The 17,886-nt window shown below is 49.5% G+C and overlaps 1 protein-coding gene across 1 annotated transcript in view; it reads left to right on the plus strand.

Moving 5' to 3' along the window:
• The first annotated feature begins 1,972 nt into the window (after positions 1 to 1,972).
• SLC13A4 (solute carrier family 13 member 4) overlaps positions 1,973 to 17,886 on the plus strand; it is a 47,789-nt gene continuing 31,875 nt past the window's right edge. Inside the window, exons 1-2 of the mRNA XM_049893741.1 lie at positions 1,973 to 2,130; positions 6,888 to 7,016. Coding sequence (XP_049749698.1) covers positions 2,032 to 2,130; positions 6,888 to 7,016 — 228 coding nt within the window. The 5' untranslated portion in view covers positions 1,973 to 2,031. The remainder of the gene's footprint in view (positions 2,131 to 6,887; positions 7,017 to 17,886) is intronic.

Here is a 17,886-nt window from a genome sequence, read left to right on the forward strand (position 1 = left end):
GGGACTAGGGCTGGCAAGGGCTGCTCTGGCCTCAAAGCCAAGAAGAACTGGTTTTCTGGAGTCATTTCCCAGCCGCTTCACCTTTAGCCTGGGGATCTTTTCCAACTGGTAGAGTTGCAAGTCTTGGAACGCCATTCCTTGCATTCTCTTAAAGAGAATGTGGGCTTTGTAACCCTTTGACCCAGTTCAGCGTCTCCCAGATCAAGGCAAAACTGCCCAAGATCACTACTTCTAGAAGGTCTGGGGTTTTCTTCTTTTCCCGTTCTTTTCTTCCTCTCCCCAGATCCACAAGTCCTTGCTGAGAAAAGATGCTAACAGTTTGTCCTGTTCTGTAGACAGGAGAAATTCCTGCGTCCACCTGCTGCTAAGGCCCTGTCCCTGAACTTGTCAATTTCTTCCCTGCCCTTTCAGCCCTTCCTTGTATGCCAGCCATCTTCTCTTTTCTCTTTGTGGATGCCTTCTGCTTCCTTTTTGGGAAAGAGCCTCAGAGAGGAGTATTGGAGCATCCCTCCAGCCAGAAAGACCACAGCCATTTGGGCTCAAAAAGCCCAGTTGCCATCGAGTCAATTCTGACTCATGGCAACTGCGTGTATGTCAGAGTAGAACTGTGCTCCATAGGGTTTTCAGTGGCTGTGGCCTTTCAGCAGTAGATCACCAGGCCCTTCTTCCAAGGCACCTCTGGGTGGACTTGAACCTCCAAACTTTCAGTTAGCAACCAAGCACTTAACCATTTGCACCACCCAGGATCCCCTCTGAACTCAGAGGGCCTCCACATGAGACTGGCTTCTGCACATTTCCAGAGAGGCAGCGACCCTTCCGTTCTCCCTAAGAAGGGTCTGTGGTCTTTCTTACAGGCTGACAGGCTTGGCTGGCTGGTGTAAACTCTTTTTCACCCAGGTACTGAAGCAAATGATCTCTGCCAGCAGGGGAGTCCGAAAGGCTGACAACTGGCCGCTCTGGGGCAAGTTTCTCCAGAACTAACGTTCCATTTTCTCCCTGCCACCAGACACCTCATCTCCCTAAGGACTGGGTCAGCAGATGGCCTTCCCCGGCCTATGTCCCCAATAGTACACCACTGCTTGGAGCTGTGGAACCATGTTTACGAGGATGGTCATCTCTGAGCCCCTGGGTTATTTGTTGGAGAAACTGAAAAATAAGCTTTGCAAGCGGCCTTGGTTCCGCAGGCTCAGCAGGCCCCTGCTGTGGCCAACCAAGAGCAGCTTTGGGAAGAGGGATGGGCTGTTCTTTCCAACTTTCTGATTGGCTGGGAGGGGTAGGCAGGGCTGCCGGCTCCATCCCGGCCTCCCATAGGTGAACTGAAGTCAAAGGTGGGCCGATAACAAGTGTTTGTCCTGGGACAAAAAGGAATGTCTTCTGGGCTTTTTCTGTTCTGGAAGCCCAGGCTCAAGGAAGATTGTAAGTGTGAAGCCCATCTGAAGGAAAGACATTTGGAAGAAGTGATGTGCCAGGTCCTGGGAGGAAAGACCACCGCTACCTGAAGTCCATATGAGCCTCTAGCAAACTCAGAGGCTTGTCTTAAGGGAAGCGGGTCCTAGAGTTTTACCGAGAGCACCACAGGTAGGAGCTGAAACTGGTACTCCTCCAACACAGACCTTCCAAGGGAGGAAGGAGGATGGGGAGCCTGTAAATGACCACCTCTGGGTCCCACAGAAGCAGCCAAGGTGTAATTGTGACTGGCTAAGAGGACCTTGGCTGACCCGTAAGAATGAAGGTGCTCGACGGCTAGGCAAGCCCAGAGGGAACCCACTATGCCTCCATTTATAATCCTCTCCCAGTTCCTTTTTGCTGGTCATAAAACCATGCTCATCAACCCCACCTAAAACAGAAGACAAGGACCAGGCTTTTGGGGACTCAGGGGTGTACCTGCCTCCTGCTCGGCCCCTGAGACAGGAGAGGAGCCTCTGCAGAAAGACGCCAAGGAGGTTCCAGAAGTCTTGCTGGACAGGGAGCGCCTAGTGAGGCCATAAGCCTTCCACCAGCAGGGCAGGAGGACACAGGGACAGGTCCACCATGGGTCTGCCGAGGGGCCTGCTTGGAGCCCGCAACCTGCTGCTGGTCATCCTGGTTCCTCTGCTGCTGCTGCCTCTGCCCATCCTGCACCCCAGCAGTGTAAGTACGACCTGTCGCCCAGCCTGGGCATGGGCTCAGTGGGGGGTCCGGGAAGGAAGGGTGGCTGAGGGACCTGGTGCTTCTGCAGCACCTGAAAACAGTCCTTGTTTGTGGGAAGAGATGGAGATGTCTTTCTGGAGGGTGCTAAGACATCTTCTTCCTAAAAACTGCCATTCTCACCCCTCTGTCCTACTCCCAGGCCCCCAGCCCCGAGGTCCCCAACCAGATTAGAGTAACGGCCTTGTCCGGAGTGACTGGTCTGTGGGCCAGCCTGTCCCATGCCGCAACCAGGCAGCCATAAAGAGAAGGACATCCTGCTGAGTCTGAATTTGTTGGGAGCCAACACGTGACCATCTTCATCTGGGAGACTGGAGACCCAGGAAGACCCCCCAGTAATGGCCTGAAGAAGCAGGACAGGGCAGGGCAGTTCTCAGTGAGAGCCCCTGGGCACCTGTCCCTGTTCTGGGATCGGGCAATGGTGGGCACTGGTAACCCAAATGCACGGCTCCTCATTCCTGTGAATGCTAAGTGGAAAACAGAGCTTGGCTTGCTGCCCTGGCCCCGCACTTTGATTCCCTGTGTCCTTGGCAGTTTCTGCTCTGTGATCTTCAGGAAAGATAAAAACGGTACCTTCAAACCAAGGAAGAGCCCCATGCTCTAGATGGTGACCACTCTTTATCAGGGTCTGTATGAGCACAGACACAGGAGCTTTGGTTCTCCATTTGGCTGGCTTCTCAGACCATCCCCCTCCTCCATTTCCTTCCCTTCTCTGTTCTTCTCCCCCTGCCTATGGCCTCACCCCTTCCCCCAACCAGCACCACCCTGGGTGTTTAGGAAAAGTAAGCTAAGCCAAGTGTTTGTGGGAGAGGAGGCTGGCTTCCCCTTAGCCCTGTGAGTGACTTGGTAACCGAGATTAGATTAAAAACTAAATAGAGGGGATTAGGATGGCTCCTCATAAAAACAAACTGCCTCAAATCTTTGGTAAACACTCCAGAATGCCAGGGAGACGCTGATTAAAACTAGGCTGCAATGAACAGGCAGTGACGGGGGCTGACAGTTCTCCTGGCTTTCCACTAGTCTGTCGGCTTCATCCAAGTGGGCCTGAGTTCCAGTCTTCCCTTTTCCTGGTCTTCTTACTCAATGGCAGACTGCTTTAAGGGACCATGCACAAGAGACACAATCGCCCTTCTCTCCACGGCAGCATCAGGAGCCCCTGCCTCCCTCTATGTCAGCCTCATCTTTGGGGACCCTGACATTGGAGTCTAGTGTTTCCCCACATTTCATTCTGGGGCCCTTGAATGTCTTGGTTTTCGATGACTACCAAGAAGAATCCACGGGAAGGAAAAAAATTGAAGTAAGAAAAATAATCTATAAGGTTGAGGGAAGAGGGGTATTGTGGGAAGGGGAAAAAATGGAGAGAAAAGGAAAGGCTCTTCTCTGTGTAAGTTTCTAAAACTGTTGAGATGTTTAAGTCTGTACGTCCTAAGGCCAAGTGACTTCTCTCAACCTGAGCTTCACCCTCGGGCCTCTCAACAGGGGAATTGTTGACATTTGGGGTCAGATAATTATGGGCAATTGTGACAACCAAAAATGTCTCCAGACATTGACAAGTACTCTCTGGAGGCAAAATCTCCCCTAGGTAGGAGCCACTGCCTTCAGGAAATAGACATAGTCTACCTCAGAGTTTCCAGTCAACATACATGGGTTGTGGACGGCAGGGACACTCCGTCCCATTTCTCTGCATTCTGCCCCTTTACCAGAAAAAAGGTGGGAGTGAGTGGGCTCCAGTGGGGCAGAGAGCTTTGAACTCCTTCAGGTAGTTTTATTTCTGTGACAATGAGGGCATTTCTCTAAACTGCATTCTTTTCCAAAAGGAGCCATCTTGATTTCACTGTGGATTCTGCCGTCTTATCAGCGCTTCCAAGCATTTTAACTTCCCTCTGATCTTGTGGCCCCAAGCAAGTCTCAGTGGGAGCTACAGTCAACAGTCGTTGGGCCCAGTTCCCATTTCTCAAACCCCAACCCCGTAATCCATGCGTAGCAGGAGGTAACACAGGCCCATCCAGCTGAGCCGGGTCAATCACTCCTGCAGCTCGTCAAGGACCATAGTGACCTTTTGTATCTTTGGTGCAAGAATTTGAGGTCGCTCGTGCTGAACCCAAGAGAGTGTAAACAGAACAAGCTTCGTCAGGTGCCTTGGTCAGCAGCCAGCCTCCGGGCAGGTCAGACCTTAGCCCTGAGATTTTAGAACTAAGTCAGAACTGAGCAAGGTCCTTGGATGGGCACAAATGGTTTGTACTCATCTATTCAAAAAGAGCCCTGGTGGCACAATGGTTAAGTGCTTGGCTGCTAACTGAAAGATTAGCAGTTCGAACCCACCTGCCGCTCCATGAGGGAAAAGATTTGGCAATCTGATCCTGTAAAGACTACAGCCTAGGAAACCCTACGGGGCAGTTCTACTCTGTCCTATAGGGTCACTATGAGTTGGAATCAACTCAGTGGCAACTAACAACAACACTAACTTCAAAGGTTGGTGGTTTGAGCCCATCTAGTGGCACCTTGGAAGAAAGGCCTGGTGATCTGCTTTCATAAAGATTACAGCCCAAAAAACCCCTTGGAGCAGTTCTACTCTGTACACACGGGGTCACTCGAATCAGGATCGACTCAGTGGCAACAGGTTTAAAAATGGAGGAACCCATAGCCAGCTTGGGTTTTCTATACAGCGGCCCCTGGAGTCCCGGGGCTCAGAGATGTTACCGTCATTGAGGACCTGGGACGGTGAGTGACCTTGCCCAGCACGGCTAATCAGCTCCTGTCAGCATTACCGGGACTAAGGTGAAGGAGGGCCGATTTTTTATAAAAATGGCATATGTGTTTGCTCTGTGAACACCTAGGGTGTGCAGCCAGCAAGGTGAGTGAACTGGAGAGAAATGACGAATCTCCAGACCTTCCCTTCTAGCCAGATAGCACTGTGTAGCCCCTTTGTAGGAGACTAGTTTGGGGGCATCAGACAGAGGTGGAAGACTCCAGAGCGGTGAGAGCCAGACGTTGGTTAGGGCGGTGGTTCTCAGCTGGGGCTGTTTTCCCCCCAAGGGACATGTGGCTGTGTCTGGAGGCACTTTTGTTTGCCACAACAAGGGGAGGAGGTGCTACTACTGGTACCTAGTGGGTAGAGACCAGAAATGGTGCGAAATATCCTACAATGCACAAGGCAGCCCCCACAACAAAGAATTGCTGCCTGCCTCTCCTCCCCTCCCCCTCCTCACCCCTCCACTCCTCTCCCCTCCCTACCCCTACCCTTCCCCTCCCCCTCCCCTCAGCGCCTCTCCCTTCTCCACCTCCCTTCCCTCTTCACCTCCCCTCCCCCTCCTCTCCCCCCTCACTTCTCCTTCCCTCCTCTCCTCTACCCTCCTTCTCTCTCCCTCCTCATTTTTCCCCTCCTCTCCCCTCCTCATCCCTCTTCTCCTCCCCCCCTTCTTCTCCCCCTCCCTCCCCTCCCCTCCTCTCCCCTCCCCCTCCCCTCCTGTCCCCTTCCTCCTCTCCTCTCCCCCCTCCTCTCCCCTCCTCTCCTCTCCCCCTCCCCTCCCCTCTCACCTCTGCTTCTCCCCTCAGGCTCATTACTAATTCTTCAAGGAGGACCTCTAGATGCTACTGCAAAATGGTAGGACCTCAGATTGAAGACAGAAGGGGAAAGTAGTGAGCCAACCAGTCCTTGCATATGTACAAGGCTTAACAAGGGATTTCATTATAATTTATGCTTGTGTTGAACTGTTCTGAGCAGTCATCTAAAGCAGAGGAATTTACACTCTATTTGTTCATTTCTCAAGCAGTGGAGCCCTTTTTTTCAAACAAAATCTTACATGTAATTCAGGGTGTAAATCAAACGATAGCAGAAGTTCCCTGGTTGGGGTGGGGCTGAATAAGGGGGCTGTATTCAAGGTCCTGCTGGGCTCCTCCTGTCCCCTGGGATGTTTCTGAGACCTTCCCCCCCGCCCCGCCCCGAATCTCAGGGCTGCAAGAGCACCTTTTGAATTATTTGTAATCCAGGAATCTCACCACGTAGTGACCTGCGTCTCCCATCGGGCACACACCGGAACGCCTCATGGCCTCGTATCTTATACTGTCGAACTCAGGATGGCTTAGCTCAGAGCCTGCATGTGAACCCATCACACACATCGATCCCAGCAATCTTCAAACACCTTCCAAAAACCAAACCCATTGCCGTTGAGTCGATTCCGGCTCATGGCAACCCATGTATTAGAGAACACAACTGCTCTATAGGGTTTTCTTGGCTGAACCCTTATGGCACCAACGAGTGGCTTCAAACCGCCGACCTTTAGGTTAGCAGTCATGTACAAACCGTTTGCACCACTCAGGGACCTTTGAAACACCTGCAACAATGCTGAAAAACTTTGGTTTCAGATCAACGCGACAACAAAACGTTATGCCCTGGCTTGAACTCCACCTTCATGGTGTATGCTCTGAGCCTGATGCTGCGGTTCACCTTTAGTCCCCGCCCGCCCCGGTTTTCGGGTCCAGCAGAACCGTGGTCCCATCACAGTGCAGCGACCACCCTGATGCACACCATCAAAAGCTGAGTGCCAGGCCGCGTCTGCTCAGGAAGCCAGAATCACGCAACCCGGTGGGCCCCACGCGTGCTCGCCGCACGCCCGGCTCTGGCCACCAGGGGGTCCCTCCTCCGCCGCGGTCGCAGGATGGCTGCGCTGCCCCTAACCTCCTCTTTCCTCCCGTTGCAGGAGGCCTCCTGTGCTTACGTGCTCATCGTCACCGCCGTGTACTGGGTGTCCGAGGCCGTGCCTCTCGGAGCTGCAGCCCTGGTGCCCGCCTTCCTCTACCCGTTCTTCGGAGTCCTCCGGTCCAGCGAGGTTAGAGCACTGTGGCCCAGCCCTCTGGTGGTCCCAGCCAGGCCAGAGGAGGAGGGTGCACGCTGAAGGGGCTCTCACGGAGCACCCTCTGAACAACCCCTTAGCACTAAGCCTGTATACCTGCTGCTCCGGACCCCCGAGTGCCTCTCCTCCCATCCGTGACCCCCATCTCCCTCAAACTGGCTCAAAAGGAGCTTCTTTCAGGAAGCCTTCTTTGATTAGTCTCATCCATCCAGTTGCCCCTTTAGTTTGATACTCCATAAGAAATATAGGACTGGTATTTATAACTAGGCTGGTGTTGGTCTTCAGTCTTTCGTAGATCTATTTAGACTCTAAGTACTCAAAGGAAAGGCAAGAGTGGGGCCTCCCTTTCTTTTGAATCTCATTAGAAAGCTGAGCACACATACAGTTGTTGTAGTTGTTAGGTGCCGTCCGGTCGGTTCCGACTCATAGAGACCCTACGCACAACAGAGCGAAACACTGCCCGGTCCTGCGCCATCCTTACCATCGTTGTTATGCTTGAACTCATTGTTGCAGCCACTGTGTCAATCCACCTCCTTGAGGGTCTTCCGGTTTTCCCCTGACCCTGTACTCTGCCAAGCATGATGTCCTTCTCCAGGGACTGATCCTTCCTGACAACTTGTCCAAAGTATGTAAGACGCAGTCTCGCCATCCTTGCCTCTAAGGAGCATTCTGGCCGCACTCCTTCCAAGACAGATTTGTTAGTTCTTTTGGCAGTCCATGGTATATTCAATATTCTTCGCCAACACCACAATTCAAAGGTGTCAACTCTTCTTCAGTCTTCCTTATTCATTGTCCAGCTTTCACATGCATATGATGTGACTGAAAATACCATGGCTTAGGTCAGGCACACCTTAGTCTTCAGGGTGACATCTTTGCTCTTCCACACTTTGAAGAGGTCCTTTGCAGCAGATTTGCCCAGTGCAATGCGTCTTTTGATTTCTTGACTGCTGCTTCCATGGCTGTTGATTGTGGATCCAAGTAAAATGAAATCCTTGACAACTTCCATCTTTTCTCCATTTATCATGATGTTGCTCACTGGTCCAGTTGTGAGGATTTTTGTTTTCTTTATGTTGAGGTGTAATCCCTACTGAAGGCTATGGTCTTTGATCTTCATTAGTAAGTGCTTCGGGTTCTCTTCACTTTCAGCAAGCAAGGTTGTGTCATCTGCATAACGCAGGTTGTTAATGAGTCTTCCTCCAATCCTGATGCCCCATTCTTCTTCATATAGTCCAGCTTCTCATATTATTTGTTCAGCATACAGATTAAATAGGTATGGTGAAAGAATACAACCCTGCTGCACACCTTTTCTGACTTTAAACCAATCAGTATCCCCTTGTTCTGTCTGAACAACTGCCTCTTGATCTATGTAAAGGTTCCTCATGAGCACAATTAAGTGTTCTGGAATTCCCATTCCTCACAATGTTATCCATAGTTTGTTATGATCCACACAGTTGAATGCCTTTGCATAGTCAATAAAACACAGGTAAACATCCTTCTGGTATTCTTTGCTTTCAGCCAGGATCCATCTGACATCAGCAATGATGTCCCTGCTTTCACGTCCTCTTCTGAAACCAGCCCGAATTTTTGGCAATTCTCTGTGGATACACTGCTGCAGCTGTTTTTGAATGATCTTCAGCAAAATTTTGCTTGCATGTGATATTAATGATATTGTTCTATAATTTCCACATTTGGTTGGATCACCTTTCTTGGGATAGGCATAAATATGGATCTCTTCCGATCAGTTGGCCAGGAAGCTGTCTTCCATATTTCTTGGCATAGACTAATGAGCACCTCCAGCGCTGCATCTGTTTGTTGAAACATCTCAGTTGATATTCCGTCAATTCCTGGAGCCTTGTTTTTCGCCAATGCCTTCAGAGCAGCTTGGACTTCTTCCTTCAGTACCATCGGTTCCTGATCACGTGCCACCTCTTGAAATGGTTGAACGTCAACTAATTCTTTTGGTATAATGACTCTGTGTATTCCTTCCATCTTCTTTTGGTGCTTCCTGCGTCGTTTAATATTTTCCCCATGGAATCCTTCAGTATTGCAACTCGAGGCTTGAAGTTTTTCTTCAGTTCTTTCAGCTTGAGAAATGCTGAGTGTGTTCTTCCCTTTTGGTTTTCCATCTCCAGCTCTTTGCACATGTCATTATAATACTTTACTTTGTCTTCTTGAGATGCCCTTTGAAATCTTCTGTTCAGTTCTTTTACTTCATCAATTCTTCCTTTTGCTTTAGCTGCTCAACGCTCAAAAGCAAGTTTCAGAGTCTCCTGTGACATCCATCTTGGCCTTTTCTTTCTTTCTTGTCTTTTCAGTGACCTCTTGCTTTCTTCATGGATGATGTCCTTGATGTCATTCCACAACTCATCTGGTCTTCGGTCACTAGTGTTCAGTGCATCAAATCCGTTCTTCAGATGGTCTCTAAATTCAGGTGGGATATACTCAAGGTCATATTTTGGCTCTTGTGGACTTGCTCTGATTTTCTTCACTTTCAGCTTGAACCTCCATATGAGCAATTGATGGCCTGTTCCACAGTTGGCCCCTGGCCTTGTTCTGACTGATGATATTAGGCTTTTCCATCGTCTCTTTCCACGGATGTAGTCAATTTGATTTCTGTGTGTTCCATCTGGCGAGGTCTATGTGTCTAGTTGCCGTTTATGTTGGTGAAAGAAGGTATTTGCAATAAAAAAGTCATTGGTCTTGCAAAATTCTATCATTCAATCTCTGGCACTGTTTCTATCACCAAGGCCATATTTTCCAACTACTGATGCTTCTTCTTTCTCTCCAACTTTCATGTTCCAATCACCAGTAATTGTCAATGCATCTTGATTGCATGTTCGATCAATTTCAGACTGGAGCAGCTGATAAAATTCTTCAGTTTCTTCATCTTTGGCCCTAGTGGTTGGTGGGTAAATTTGAATAATAGTCGTATTAACTGGTCTTCCTTGTAGGTGTATGGATATTATCCTATCACTGACAGCGTTGTACTTTAGGATCGATCTTGAAACGTTCTTTTTGACGATGAGTGCAACACCATTCCTCTTCAACTTGTCATTCCCTGCATAGTAGACTATATGATTGTCCAAATCAAAATGGCCAATACCACTCCATTTCAGCTCACTAATGCCTTTATGCATTCCATTTCATTTTTGAGGATTTCCAATTTTCCTAGATTCATACTTCGTACATTCCAGGTTCCGATTATTAATGGATGTTTGCAGCTGTTTCTTCTCATTTTGAGTCGTGCCACATCAGCAAATGAACGTCCTGAAAGCTTTACTCCATCCACGTCATTAAGGTCGACTCTACTTTGAGGCGGCAGCTCTTCCCCAGTCATCTTTTGAGTGCCTTCCAGTCTGGGGGGCTCATCTTCCAGCACTGTATCAGACAACGTTCCGCTGCTATTCATAAGGTTTTCACTGGCTAATGCTTTTCAGAAGTAGACTGCTGGGCCCTTCTTCCTAGTCTATCTTAGTCTGGAAGCTCAGCTGAAACCTATCCTCCATGGGTGACCCTGCTGGTATCTGAATACCAGTGGCATAGCTTCCAGCATCACAGCAACACACAAGCCCCCACAGTACGACAAACTGACAGACACGTGGAGGACGTATACAGTAGGTGCTCAATAAATGTTTGTTGACAGAAAGACTTACCACGTTTGCTGAGTTCTGACAGTATTTTCATTTTCCTCTCTAGAAGACATTTCTGTTCTTCTTCCCCAAATCAAGGTGACTGCACATCCCTTCCTTGGCTGTGCTCTGGTTCACTCTTTTCCTGTGGCATTCTCAAAAACTCAAACAGAAATTGTCAACATAAAGCCCAAGTTGTGGCCAGATTTCAGGGCAAAAATAGGGAAGAAGGAGAACAGCCAGAACCCAGGGGCAAGATGAGTAATGGTCTTCATTCATGAATAAACCAAACCAATTGTCCAGTCCAACTCATGGTGACCCATGTGTGTCAGAGTAGAAATGTGCTCCATAGGGCTTTCCATACCTGGTTTCATTTGGGCTCTCTCGTTACAGCACCTGGCCTCCTTTCCTGTTTTCCTAGAGTTTCTGATGAAGAAGATGGAATGGTAGAGGTGGGAGTAAGTTTAGGGACAGAGGCACAGAAGGAAGAGGAAGGGAAACGAATTTCTGAATGTCTACTAAGAACCACGCAGTACCCCAGAAGTGCCACATTGTTGTTTAATACTCACCAGATCTCTACAAGGTGGGTGTTAATATTTCCATTCTACAGATGAGGAAACAGGCTCAGAGAATGAACAAACATACCCAAGATCACAAAGAAGGAAATACTAGTGCTGGATCCAAACCCACAGCTAGTAGATTTTAAAGTCTGTACCCTTGCTTACTGTGCCATCACAAAACACTCCATGAAGTATCATGTGGCTTTGTGGTGAGGTGAGTTTTTACTAAGAACTGTGGGTCTCTTTGCCTTTGTGATATGAGGATGGAAGAGTGAAGCTGGGCCTATAGAATCCCTTGGCAGTAGATAACAGAACATTTTTGAAAGTCCAAAGATAGAATTAGGCAATCCCTAATAGTTGCACTTGACTGCAAATGAACAGTTTGTCTTTCTACTTCGTGGATTCAGCTGGCCAGTTTTAGTTTTTTGGTTTTGGTTTTTTGTTGGTTTTTTTTGTTTGTTTGGTTTGGTTTTCTGGTTTTGTTTTTATTGTTGTTGGTGGTTTTGTTTGTTTGTTTGTTTTGGTGGCATTTATAGTAGCTGTAGCCTTTGGCTTTCCAAATAGAATAGGATCCTAACAACCCTGAGCAGTGCTTGTATTCCTGGAGGTGTGTACAACACTGATCTCCTGGAACCCACTTAAGAGCTTGTCTACAGCCTGAACTACCAGGCACTCACCCCAGTTTCCCAAATTCCTTTATGGAAGGAGAATAGGTAGTATGGGTTTGTGAGCACACTGAAAAGAAAATTCACCCTTAAACATGAGTTTTCTTAAGGGAAGCATACGAACTTGTTCTGTAGGGTTCTCTTTAAAATTGTGAAACCAAAACCAGTGGGGCAGGAGGTGATATTAAAGGGTAGAAGAAAAAGTGATGTTATTAAAAGAATTGAATCATAAGTAACATTTTAAAGTGAGACAACAGGTAATTAAGAGAGCTACATCATTGTATTTCACTACAGGCAGCCCAAAAGTCAATAGCAAGCCTTAGCCTTTAAAGTAGATGAGGTCTCTGTTTCTCCAAGGGCTGCCTGTGTGGGAATCTCTCCAGATGTCTGGGCCCTTCCACATGGGGGAAATGTTGCTAGGTAACGGTTTTCAAAGGGCCTGCCTCTTTGCACAGCCAAGAAGGCCAAACCTAAGGAGAGTCTGGGGAGGCGGCAGTTTGTGAGGGTAACAGACCTTTATGAGGAGAAAAGGAAGACTGTCCAGTTTGGGAACAGATGTTGTTATTGTTGGGGGCTGGAGAAGGAAAATGATTGGAGGAACCAGAGGGCATGTTTTATCAGTCGAGGTGAAAAATCCTAATCCATCTGTCTGATGAGATGACTTTGGCTGGCGATATTTCACAGTTGGGCCATAGGAAGCAGCTTAGTCTAAATGTAGCCTGCTTAGCTGGCCTTGTTAGTTCAGATGGGGGAAAAATGCCAGTAAGGTCAAGGACATGGGTTATATCCTTTTGTGAGCCCATTAACTCTGGGACAAAATGTCTGTCCCACAGCCACCGCCTACACCCCTACCCTGTGGTTGCTCCAGCCTGGGTCAGGCTCTCAGGGGAAACCTAGGCCAAACAGATCATCTCTTGTCACTCCTCAAGCCCACCTGGTGCTTGCCCACCCCCTTGCTCAACTCAGGCCCTTCTTCCACCTTGGAAATTTCTCTCCATTTCCTTCAACTTTTTAAAATCCTACTCTATTACCATCTTCGGCGAAGCCTTTCCATAGGTCTCAGGTATAAGTGTTTTTCTCTTCCTTTGAGCTTCTTGGATATCTTGATCCTTTAAATGGTACATTTAAGTGGTACACCAGATGTACCAGATACAAATACGAGCTAGGTGATACCACAATTGAGTGACTTGAGTGCTGGCTGGATAGCTGAACCTGAAGAATCTCGAGTAGTGTTGTATCAGTCAGGGTCCTCCGGAGAAGCAGGACTTATGGGATATATATATATATAGACAGAGAGAGACAGGCAGACAGACATTGATTGATTGATTTTAAGGAATTGGTTCACACAATCATGGCAACAGCCAAGTCTGAAATCTGTAGGTCAGGCCAACAGGCTAGAAACTCAGGAAAGAGTTGATGTTACTGTCTTGAGTCTGAAATCTATAGGGAAGACTGGCAGACTGGAAACCCCAGCAGGATTTCTTTGTTACAGACTGTAAGTAGAATTCCTTCTTCTCCAGGAAACCTCAGCTTTTGCTTTTAAGGCCTTCAACTGATTAGATGAAGCTCACCTTCGTTATCAAGAGCAATCTGCCTCACTTAAAGGCAACTGACTGTAAATGTTAATCACGTGTAAATATCTTCACAGCAACAGCTGAACTAGGGTTTGACCGGACAACTGAACCCCGTAGTCCAGCAAGTTGATCCACACAATTCACCATCACAGACATAATGGTGTTGGACTGGAGGGAGAACGTGGATGAAAATAGAAAAGGCACGTTAGCAGATTCACAGATTAGCTGGATAGATTGACTAATATGTGGTAACAGAATCAGTGTTGACAGGATGAGACAGTGGACTGAAATTAATAAGGATCAATGTCAACAGTTCATATGGAAAGACCCTTCTTGCTTGGCTCAGTACCGTCTCACTGTGAGTCATCTGTAGTCCAAGGGGCTGCCAAGATTTTGAGCGTTTACCATATGCTCAGTTGGAGGTCCTTTTCATGCACTGTTTCATTTAATCCTGTGTGAAGCGCCTATTATTCTTTATCTTCACTATACAGAGGAGGAAACTGAAGTTCAGAGAGGTTAAGAAACTTACCAAAGATTATACAGCTACTAAGTTTTGAAGCCAGGACTTGAACCCAGGAATGCATGACCCTAGAGCTTGTACTCTGAACCTCTGGGCAGTATGTATCAAAGCCTGCTGAATTAATGAGCCTGTGTGTCCAGAAAATCAAATTCCGGATGAGGAGCTCACTCAGAAGTGGGCGGCCAGGATGTCACAAAATCTGGAAACTGAGTCACATGAGGAATGAAGAAAAGACCTACTGGGGAGGGTGAGTTCTGTAGCTCAACATGCCAGGCTCAAAGGATCAAAGCAGAAGCAAAGGGTCAAAGTGGCCACAAGGGGGTCCGGACTGGGTGTGAGAGAAGACTGAATGGGCGGCCGGGTCAAAGGACCACATCAGGGATGTTAGAGATTGACTCTGAGGTCCCTGTCACTTCAGGCATCTGTGGTCTTCTTGTGAGCACCAGCCCCCACGCCCCTCTGCTGCAGCACAGAGCTTGGGCCTATATTTTAGGTTTGTTTTTTGTTCTTTGGTTTTGCCTCCCTTGTTATTCTCACTACTGGCATTTTATCTGCCTTTGAAGTTCTCGAGGAGGAAACGTTAAACACGTGACTCCTAGCTGAAAGGTTGTCAGTTCCAACCCACCCAGAGGCACCTCGGAAGACAGGCCTGGAGATCTGCTTCTGAAAGATCACAGCCTTGAAAATCCCATGGAGCCGCTCTACTCTACTCTGCACACGTGGGGTCGCCATGAGTTAGGATCAACTTAACAGCAACTGGTTTGGTTTGGGTTTAAGGCCCTCTAAACCCCTTCTAGTGGGCTGCTCCCAAAGGTTATAGCCAGGGCACAATACCCCTAAACATCAAGTTAGCTAAGATTTGCTGTTTACGGGAGAAGTTGCAGGGAGGTGGGGGCCAAGGAGCTCTCTGGTGGAGTCAAAACCAGGGTTTGGTTGCTGGGGCTTGGTGACAGCTACTCGGGAAGCCCTGAGGGTCAGCAGCTCTGACCTTCGAGTCACACTTACATCTGCCCTCTGGCTCTGCCCCCTCCCCAACACACACGTACGCGCACACATACGCACATACATGCACTCACACTCATGCATATACACACAAGCACACTCCTGCACACAAGCACACACGTGTATGTAAGCGGGTGCGTGCAGGCACACAGTCACACAAACATATGCATGCACTCACACATGCACACATATGCACACACACACATTTGTGCACACACTTGTACACTCGTACACATGCATGCACACATTTGCGAACGCGTGCCTTCTCTCTCTCACACACACACACACACACACACACACACCCTCATTCACCAGCCATCTCAGCCCTGCGCTGAAGGCCTCCGCCAGGTCTTGCTCTAAGTCTAGCTTCCGCCAGGGCAGAGGGGAGTAGTGGTCGCTTCTGCTGGGATAACACAGCAGCCTCTGCAGCTAAGTGACGTGTGATTCTGATGTTAGGGACCGCTTCCCTGTTGGCTCCTGGCCTTTCTGACGCCCGGACTCCAGACCCTTGCCCAGAGCTGCTTCTTATTAGTTCAGCTGGGGCGTTTCACCTACCATCTTCCACTCAGCGTTTCTGGCCCTTGCTTATGGAGGCTGCCCCCCTCCCCGGCATGCAGGCCTAGGGGGTGACGGTGCAGCCCTCAGACACCGATCTGCCTGGCCACCTGCCTGAGCCAGGCTGCCCACCACCCACAGCCGCCCTATCACCCAAGACACAGCCCAGAACTGAGCACCATGCTGGGACCCAAACTGGGAACCTACAGCCCCTGCAGCCTTTGAGGCCAAGCTAACGTTCCTGCAGAAAGAGCTGTCCCCATCAAGCCTTTCCCTGACCCTCAGCAGCCCCCTGAGCTCAGAGCTAGCCCCTACTTTGGCTTCCTCCCACCCAGGCAGTTCACACGGTCACCAAGAGACTGGGAAGGTGGGGGGACAGCTCTATAAACCAATTCTCCAGCATTCACGCAGCTAGGCCAACTTCTGGGCCAGGTCAGCCTCCATCTGAGTCATTTCCCACCTCTCTAAGGCAGGTTTGCAGAGAATTTTCTTTTTTTAAAGCAACAAAACCTTTTATTTAAACCACATCTTTGTTGTTAATTGCTGTCAGACTTGTCAATACCGCTTATAACAGAACAAAACGTTGCCCGGTCCTGTGCCATCTCACTATCGTTGGTGTGCTCAAGTCCATTGTTGCAGCCACTGTGTATTTTGAGTGACTTCCCACCTAGAGGGATCATCTCCCAGTGCTACATTCTGTTGTGATCCATAGGGTTTTCACTGGCTAATTTTTAGATCACCAGGCTTTTCTTCCTCAGCTTAGTCTGGAAGCTCCTTCTGGGTGACCCAGCTGGTATTTGAAATACCAGTGGCATAGCTTCCAGCATCACAGCAACATGCAAGTCACCAGGGTAGGACAAATGGACAGATGGGTGGTGAAACCAAATCTTAGGAGATCCAGCATATAAACTAGACAGAAGAGGAAGTCCCACAGGGTGTGAGAATGGGGGCCACTCCTCCCCCTGCCTCATGGCCGCCTCCTCCCCAGAGAGGCCCCTGAAGTTTCTTAGGAAGTGAGTGTGGTTTGAATGGAATGGAAATCGGGGATTAAGAGTATCCCAGGGAAACACGAGAGCCAGACCCAGCTGGACTTGGCTGCCCGGCGTGGACACAGGGTGGACCGGGGTTGTGTGCTGGCCTCTCTGATGGGACTCAGCGTGGAGTGCAGAGGGGGCCAGCCCAGGCACTGCCCTGGGGTCTGAGGAATTCACTACTGCGTGTTCAGTGAACCCGAGAGCCCCAAGCGAGGTCCATTGCCAGAGGCCAGCACTGGGCCCTCAGGGGCTCTATGTGTCACATTAGAAGGCCCATGGAGCAGGGCCCTGCTGTGCTATACCTCTCTCAGGGGACCCCCAGACGCCCACATCAGGAGAGTGGATACACAGGGCTGCACCTCTCAAGGGACCCCAGGCACCCACATCAGGAGAGTGTATATAGAGGGCTGCGCCTCTCAGGGGACCCTCAGGCGCCCACGTCAAGAGAGTGTGTATACAGGGCTGCACCTCTCAGGGGGCCCCCAGGCACCCACATCAGGAGAGTGGATATACAGGGCTGAACCTCTCAGGGGACCCCCCCAGGCACCGATATCAGGAGAGTGTATATACAGGGCTGCCACCTCTCAGGGGATCCCCAGGCACCCACATCAGGAGACTGGATATTCTTGGCTGCACCTCTCAGGGCACCCCCAGGCACCCACATCAGGAGAGTGTGTATACAGGGCTGCACCTCTCCAGGGACCCCCAGGCACCCACATCAGAAGAGTGGATATTCTTGGCTGCAACTCTCAGGGGACCACCAGGCACCCACATCGGGAGAGTGGATATATAGGGCTGTGCCTCTCAGGGGACCCCCAGGCACCCACGTCATGGGAGTGGGTATGGTCAGACACCCACGTCCTGTCAGTGTCTCTTCAGAGGAGAAGGAGTGGCCCCACCACCACCAGGATGTGGGAAAGGTCAGGAGCCAGGTGTGCAGTAGGGTAGAACTGAGTTTGGGGCCAGTTTTCCTCACTGGCTAACCCTGAGCCAGCTGTTACCTCTCTAAGCTGCCAAGGCCTCATCTGAAAAATGCAAATAATGAAAATTCCTGTCCCCTGGGGAGTCGTGGGATTTCAGGCTGTGGGGGTATGAACACGCCTCTCCCAGGGCCAGTTTTCCAGGCCCTGCAGAGAGCAGGCCTGTTCTCTTTCCCTCTGTGGGGTTGGCACCTGGGAGTTAGTCATATGTCCGCCATGAGAGAACACTGAGAGGGAGGAACCCCTAGACTTCCACTCTCCTCAAGGTTCTAAGAACACAGCCACAAAGCTCCTTTCTCCCCTTTTTAAAAAACTTAAAAAAAAAAA

The sequence above is a fragment of the Elephas maximus genome, chromosome 8 (assembly GCF_024166365.1).
Source record: "Elephas maximus indicus isolate mEleMax1 chromosome 8, mEleMax1 primary haplotype, whole genome shotgun sequence".
NCBI lineage: Eukaryota > Metazoa > Chordata > Mammalia > Proboscidea > Elephantidae > Elephas > Elephas maximus.